A 7,173-nucleotide genomic window follows, 5' to 3' on the forward strand; every position below is an offset into this window, starting at 1 on the left:
TCCTAAAGTGGAGAACGTTTCTGTAACTATGATAAAGGCTTGATTTTATATTTCAATCACATTCAGGCCCACCAACGCCGTAAAATTAATGCATCATCCATCGATTTAAATCTTATATGACTCGAATGGTACGGTCCTAAAAATGGCCGACAAGTGACGACAACAAAATACGTTGCACACGAACTATCTTGCCTTGGAAAACTTTTTTTATCAAGCCGGTCATGTCTATTGCCCTTTCCTGCCCTTTATCATCTTTAAAAAGTCTGACAAAAAGTTAAATCTACAATTTCATGTCACATGTACTTCCCCATTCACAAACTACTAAACTAAACTTTACCCATAGTTTAGTCATCTTCACATTTAAGAACAAATGGTAAACGTATAGTATTCACAAATTACTAAACTGTACCTTTAGTTTCGTCGTCCATCACCGCCGATTTACATAGCTGTTTTGCTTCTTGTCACATATAAAAAACTATTAAAGTTGAAAATCTTAGCCAAACAATTGAGTGAAAAGCAACATGGCGGTCACCTAATTAACCGCAGCTGCCTCAAAAGTACCAGAATGTTCCAGTTCCTGCCACAAGTGCCCAAAAGCAATATGGAAGACCACCAATAAATGCCTAATAAAAGGAGTAACTTACCTGACACTAAATGACACATTTCCCCCAAACCGAGTGACATGACGGGCAGTTTTTATTTATTCATAACACAACAACCAAGTGTTGCGCAAGGGATAAATAACATTTATATCGGGAGTAGCTCACTCAGGGGCTTTAGTCCAGTCGGGCAACAGCAGCCAAAACAACACAGAATGGGCCACTTGTTTTGTTTTGGTCAGAAAGTAGCGGCGCTTTAAATACTGTCACACAGCAGGAACGTGTTTGCTCGGCGAGGTAAGGCAACGCATAAGATGTTGGTGGTTTTCTCAGATGGAGTAGAGACGCAGCTGCTCCTCCATGTCGCCCTCAGAGACGTCGCCGAACGTCTCCGTGTTGTCTTTCAACAGCTGGAAGATGGCGGCCAGCTGTTCCTGCTGCACCCTGGAAAAGCAACAGAAAAGACTGTTATCCATTTGGAAAATCTAATTTTCTGAACCACTTTGTCCTCACTATTCCAAAAAGTATGCAGAAAACTTTAGCAAGAAAAATGACATAAATTCAAGGGAATTCAGATTTCAGTGTTGAATTTTAAAGCTGAAATAAGTTCAAACTCAAACAAAAAAAACATAAAAAGCAACAAATCCTCGAATACATATTTTTCAATGGCTCCTTAAGCACCCTCTAGCGGTATCATTTCAGAACACACTTGCAACGCACAGTAGAGCCTACTTTTAACAACGTGTAATTGTTGTTTTCTTCTCTTGTCGGTACTGTATTCAACTGAACGTCGTTTCTAACATTTGACATTTAGATATATATTTTTTACCCCAGATTTGGATGATCAATCTATAACTGCGGGAGCTCATTAACCCATTCACCGCCATTGTCAGCAAATGACATCCAATCCATAAAAACATACTTCTGAAACGGATTGATCGTCATCAACAGGAGAGTTAAATAACCAGAAGCACTAACAAAACATGGCGTCACGTGCAGCCTTTCCCCTTGCTAGCTAGATCGTCTTTCTCTGTCTCTCATGTCCTGGGGTCAAAGGTCCTCTGGCCTGGCAGAGACTTAATCTGGCCTTAAATCAGTCTGGCCCGCGTGGCACGGCAGCTTAAAGGCTGGAAAGCTCGGAGTGAATGGCGGCCAGCGCAGGACGAGATTGTCCCGGCCGGCACGTTTTCGACTGACCTCTGCTCTTCTTCCAGCTCCTCTTTGGACATCATCATCTCCATGTGATGTGAGCGCGACTTTCCGGGAATGTACTTCAAGGAATCGTTGGCGAGGAACTCAGATTTATCTGACCACGCACGTGGAAAAAAAGAAATAATAAGATGCATTATTTTTTTAAAACAGAAATACAGATTAGGGTATAGAATTTTGAAATATTATTTCCAATGATTTTCCCCTTCTCAATTAAAAAAGAAAACAATAAACACGAACAAAAATGAAAACAAATGATAAAGCTAATGCTAAAAAAAATAGTCAACCCAAGTGTAATTTGCCACTCACCGTTGACCTCCGGGCTCTCTGGGTCTCCGTCAGTCTGGTGATCCGAGAACGCACACTTTAGGAGCTCCTGATCAGAGAGCCCGATGAAGGAGCGCCGCCCTCGACCCGACGAAGCCTCGGACGACGAGTCGAAGCTGGTGTGCCTGGAGTCGGGCCGCGGCACCGACAAGCTGGACGCCGAAGAGGACGAGGAGCCATCGGCGGGGGCCGCCACCGTCGCCGACGACGAGGATGAGGACACCTCGGCGGGGGCCGCCACCGTCGCCGACTCCTCGCTGGCGGCGTGGGGTCGCGACTCCTCCTGTGTGGGAAAGACAACATAACATATGGATGCTGATATGGACGTCCCTCGGGGGACGATACTATACTAGCTATACAACTCATAACCCTTGTGTGGAGTGATAATTGCTTTGGGCCTTTCTTTTCACAGCCATATTTAACCATGGGACTCCAATATACACAAAAATATCACTTAGCATTATTTTTGCAGTCATTGTAAAAAAAATAAGTGCCCTCTATGGTACAATACATTGTTGTTTGTATTTTGTAAACAAAAGAGTACTCAGTTATGGACTTGAATATACAAATTAAGTACTTCAAAGGGGTGTATAGTACTATCCTGTGTAAAGGAAATGTGACTATAATTTAGCATGCAAAAATGAATGTAATATTCAAATAAAGTATTTTCTATCAACTCCCATGTCCGTTACGTGTGACACAATTGAACCTGTTCGTAGTATTGAGTCCCCTGTCACATAAGCATCTTAGAAAGTGACCTAATCTGTCAATAAGAGTTGGAAGAAAGTATAAGCAAGTACATACAAAGTCCACTCACCGATTTGACCAGCTCCCAGTGGTCGTGGGAGCTACCACTGAGCTGGCACCAGTCGTCCCCGGCCGAAGTGGCTCTTTTCTCGCGTTTGCTTTCCGCTATGTGGCCGTTCTGCTGGACCGTCGACGGGTGTCCTTTTCCGGCGTCCGGGCTGGGACTCGCCGGGTGACGCACCGTCCAAGACGACTGGGTCGAGCCGTCCAGCAGCGACGTCGCCACCACAAGCGCGAGCAGCGTGAAAATAACGGCCGGCAAAATAAAAGTCCAATCCATACTTGAGTTATTTCTGTTTGTTTTGTTTTTAATTTGCCCGCGCGGCTCGAGCGTCAGCCATAGCGACGCATTAGAGGATAATCCCCCCCAGACGAGCGACCTTAACGAGCGGTGTTTACTAGATCAGGAAGGAGGTTCTGTCGGGCTCTGGCGTCACATCCGCCAGGGGCCATCAGGCGCGCCGCAACGTGCTCGGCTCGTCATCCGGGTGTTAATCTCATCAACGCCAGAGTGTCCAGGTGTAAATTGGATGGGGACGGATATCTTGTGACAGCACTCGTGTAAGCGGAGGGTGACTGTGAAAAAAACAAAAACAAGCACAGGTCATCTACCGGTAAACGCTCACGTTGACCCCAGGAAGATGCGACGCGTTTCCATGACTACAGTCTGAACAACGGTGGACATCAAACTGTTCCTTTAGTTATTTGACTGCCAAGTTTAATTTACAATATGCATGTCACTTGACAAAAATTCAGTTTCATCCAATTTGGTTCTATCCAGCACATGGGTGCAGAAATTACTGCCTGCCAGTACTTTATTATTGGCCTAAATTATGAAAATATTAAATATGGCTTGAGTTTAAGCCTTCATTCAGCTGCAATTCCCAGTTTCAATCCCAAATGAAGCTACTAACTAAAAACCGAGTACACAACTTTGTTTTATACAATAATATAACCTTAACTCCATCACAATATTTGCAGCCTAGTACCAAAAAGAGCACACATGACTGAATTTTCCACAGATATGTTTATTTGCATTCACCTGAAAAAATAATAATGCGATAACACAGGTCAACTGGAAATGTGTTACTTAAACAGAGATGAAGCATCTGGAACGGCTATTTTTTTCCCTTAAATGCCAACCTTCCGTCTGTGGGCCACACCGGACCCACTTAACCCAAAAAAAGCGATTGATGAACCAAACGAGGATTTTTTTGAGAGAAAAAAAATATCATACGGGAGGGGAATCTTAAAAGAAGGGGGGGATGAATGATCTGCAACACCTGTGAGCTTACAAACCGGCAAACAGCAGCGGAGGGTCGAGCGCCTCGGCCGGAACAGTGACCGGGCACTCCGCACCGCAACACGCCACACCATGTCACCACCGCACTGCATCTTAACAGCTAACCAGCATTACTCAACTGCTACACAACTGCGCCTAGTGCACAAAAGATACACAAGAAAGAGGGTTAGAGTCAAAGGAAGCAACTGTAAGCGGGCAGAAAGAGTTGATAGAAAAAAAGGTGGGGGAAAATATGCTATTTTTGTCATCAAGACAAATGAAGCCACGTGGACAAGCTCGATTAACATACAACAGGATTTTTTTTTTTTACCCCCCGAGTCGAGTGGTACAACAAACCAATATTCGAAATGTACAACCTCCTGCTTCGGGGAAAAATATAACAAGTTATTCCGGTAAAAGCAAATAACTCCTTGTTTTATTGAAGAGCACAAATTCCAAAAAGCAATTTAAAAAGGGGAAACAAAACAAAAAGATACAACTTTAGTTCACTCTGTGAACGATCAACATGACGTCTGTTCAGGTAACGTGATGAAATGAACTATTTAGAAAACATTTAAACCAAGTTCCAAATAACCTTTCAAGTCTGCTTTCTGTGGAAACAGAAGAGTCCCCTTGAACACAATGAGACTCATCACGATGTCCTGGACAAAGAAAGAAGCCGTCACCTGAGGCATCTGCGAAAAAACAGAAAAAAGAACAGGTTCAGAATGAGCATGTTGAAAAGTCTTAATTCCTAACCCCAAAAAAAGACTCCTTGAATGCGTTTGTCCACCTTCCGCGCGAATGCAGGACACTGTTGGCACTTGGGCGCACTTTCAAAACCAACCTTGGGAGGGCAAAGCACAGGCACCCCCCCAAAGTGAACGTACCTCGGCGCACCACCTCAAACACCAATCGACAGCCCCGCAAGTGCCGCCACGATGACCCGCTCCTTTGCAAACAAGCGTTGCCTGGGCGACCTGCTCCCGAGCAACTGCCATCACCCCCCCGGCAACAGGCAGGTCACATGGGCGGGTCACACACTATAACTGCTCTCAAACTGCTACACCCCCATCTCCTCCTCTCTTTGCAAACAGGACTCAGCAGCTTGGAGGAAAGAATTCCACATTTAGGTGAAGGGTTGGAGTGAAGTACACCCGAAAATACTCGCATTGGGCCAATTGAAACCCTTTCCTGCGTGCGTATTTGGCAACCAAATAAGCGTTGGTTTGAAATTTGAACTGCAACTTCAAGGCCGCAGAATGTTGACTCATTGACGGTCACTGACCATCGCAGTCAATGACAGCCAATGGGCTCCTGTATAAATTTAGTTATTCCTTTGCTTGCTACCACAACACACATCTATACCTACGCATGACCTGGCAACAAACAGGTTAAACATGTGATCACACGAGTTCAAGACAACCCACCCTTCCCACTAAATACCGTCATGTCGCGTCCAACTTTGATTTAAGGCTCTGCTTCGTTGTCATCGGGAGACTTGGGTCGGCTCTTGCTCTTGGACTTGGACCTGGATCTTGAGCCGCGGTTGGAGGCCGGGGTCCGGCTCCTGGATCGAGAAGGAGACTTGGACTTGCTTCGCCTTGGGGTCCTGGATTTAGATTTGGACTTGGAGCGGGATCTTGACCGGGAATAGGAGCGGGACCTGGAGCGGGAGTAGCGGCGACTCCTGGATCGGGAGCCACTCCTGGAACGGCTGCGTCTTCGGCGGCGAGGGCTCGCTGAACGTCTGTCGAGAGCAATGTTGACATTTAAAATAAGAACAGACATACTAATAATTCTCTGTGGGCCAAGAGAAAATAAAATCTATTAAGATGTGTTCCTGACAAGTAACCAAAAAGATTCCCTTCAGACCAAACTCATGAATAAACTAATATATATTTTAAAATGGAAAATAACAGGATCTGGCAACCTTTAGCACAAGCCATTTTAAGGTAACCAATTAGCTGTTTTGAAAAGGAGGTTCAACCTTTGCTCTCGTAGAATGTTAACTAAGGTTTACTTTAAAGGTTAACCATTCATTTAGATTGCAGGAAAAACAATTCCCCTCATTTGCATATAGCATTAATAAACCAACCCCATCTGGCTGTAGATAAACTAGGCAAATCGAAGTATAAACAGGACCGTCGTCATGTAGCTTTTTTGGCACGTGCTTTACGAGATAAAATGGCTGCGCATCAAAGCACTTACGTAAATTGAACACAAGAAGCAAAAACACATGAATAAGTATGATTTATATCGATTTTCAGGCCTCGACGAAAACCTCGTACCGTCTCGGCGGACCTCCTCTACGGGATTGCATGGAGTCAGGAGGCCGGCCATAGCGGGCCATCTGCACGCGGAGCTCGCGGCCGTCGAGCAGGGCTCCGTCCATGGCGTCCATCGCGTCCTCGGCGTCGCGCTTGTCCAGGAAGCGTACGAATGCGAAGCCACGGCTCTCCTTGGTGTACCTGTCCCGTGGGATGTACACGTCCCCCACGCGGCCGTACTTCTCGAACACGCGGCGTAGCGTCTCCGGCGAGGTCCGGTAGGTTAGGTTGTCCACTTTGAGGGAGGTCATCCCCTCCACGTCGGGCGGCGGCCTACCGTAACTCATTTTCTTCACCTAAGTGACTCACAAAATAAACTTGTCTCTTTCTGTCTGCAAAACAACAAAGGCGCTGGTCCTGAAACCGTAGCAACTCGAAACAAAGCTAATCCGCTCTGCAACGCTCACATACGTTACGCAACACGAGCTAATCGTACACGAAATGGCGGCAACAAAGCTTCCTGTCGTCTTTTCCTGCCCACTCGTGGTGGCCTTCTCGTATTGGTTGAAGATTGCGCCCTATGTAGGGTGACATTGCCCCCTGCTGATAAGGAGGTAACATGGAGCCTAAAAAGATGATGCGTTCGAGTTTTTTCCCACGTTTTGCAACTATTCAGACT

General features: G+C 45.7%; 2 protein-coding genes across 8 annotated transcripts; both read right to left on the minus strand.

Annotated features, from left to right (window-relative positions):
• Positions 1–678: 678 nt before the first annotated feature.
• mxra7 (matrix-remodelling associated 7) lies at positions 679–3,474 on the minus strand. The gene is made up of 4 exons (XM_077738930.1): positions 2,953–3,474; positions 2,118–2,418; positions 1,797–1,905; positions 679–1,043 (listed from the first exon to the last, which is right to left on the minus strand). The coding sequence occupies exons 1-4, from the start codon at positions 3,220–3,222 to the stop codon at positions 929–931; spliced, it is 795 nt and encodes a 264-aa protein (XP_077595056.1). The 5' UTR covers positions 3,223–3,474; the 3' UTR covers positions 679–928.
• A 476-nt stretch (positions 3,475–3,950) lies between these two features.
• On the minus strand, positions 3,951–7,047 carry srsf2a (serine and arginine rich splicing factor 2a). Of its 7 annotated transcripts, none has more exons than XR_013329616.1 (4): positions 6,516–7,047; positions 5,671–5,974; positions 4,820–4,919; positions 3,951–4,380 (listed from the first exon to the last, which is right to left on the minus strand). XR_013329616.1 is itself a non-coding variant. In XM_077738821.1 (3 exons), exons 1-2 carry the CDS (start codon positions 6,839–6,841, stop codon positions 5,695–5,697), a joined length of 606 nt encoding a protein of 201 aa, XP_077594947.1. In that variant the 5' UTR covers positions 6,842–7,047; the 3' UTR covers positions 3,951–4,919; positions 5,671–5,694. The 7 variants fall into 7 exon arrangements, 3 of the variants coding, with proteins under 3 accessions (XP_077594947.1, XP_077594946.1, XP_077594945.1); XR_013329615.1 differs by having other exon boundaries at positions 5,115–5,974; XR_013329614.1 differs by having other exon boundaries at positions 3,951–4,919; positions 5,115–5,974.
• Between the last annotated feature and the right edge of the window lie 126 nt (positions 7,048–7,173).

This window comes from Stigmatopora nigra, chromosome 18 (genome assembly GCF_051989575.1).
Source record: "Stigmatopora nigra isolate UIUO_SnigA chromosome 18, RoL_Snig_1.1, whole genome shotgun sequence".
In the NCBI taxonomy this organism is placed as follows: domain Eukaryota; kingdom Metazoa; phylum Chordata; class Actinopteri; order Syngnathiformes; family Syngnathidae; genus Stigmatopora; species Stigmatopora nigra.

What these genes read in the sequence shown, in the direction of transcription:
- mxra7 (XM_077738930.1), bottom strand. Translation starts at nt 3,222, where the DNA reads ATGGATTGGACTTTTATTTTGCCGGCCGTTATTTTCACGCTGCTCGCG. An exon ending in AGAGAGCCCGGAGGTCAACG is followed by an intron (nt 1,906 to 2,117) that starts GTGAGTGGCAAA and finishes GTGCGTGGTCAG; the next exon opens with ATAAATCTGAGTTCCTCGCC. An exon ending in GAGCTGGAAGAAGAGCAGAG is followed by an intron (nt 1,044 to 1,796) that starts GTCAGTCGAAAA and finishes TTGCTTTTCCAG; the next exon opens with GGTGCAGCAGGAACAGCTGG.
- srsf2a (XM_077738821.1), bottom strand. Translation starts at nt 6,841, where the DNA reads ATGAGTTACGGTAGGCCGCCGCCCGACGTGGAGGGGATGACCTCCCTC. An exon ending in AGAGGAGGTCCGCCGAGACG is followed by an intron (nt 5,975 to 6,515) that starts GTACGAGGTTTT and finishes TGCTCTCGACAG; the next exon opens with ACGTTCAGCGAGCCCTCGCC.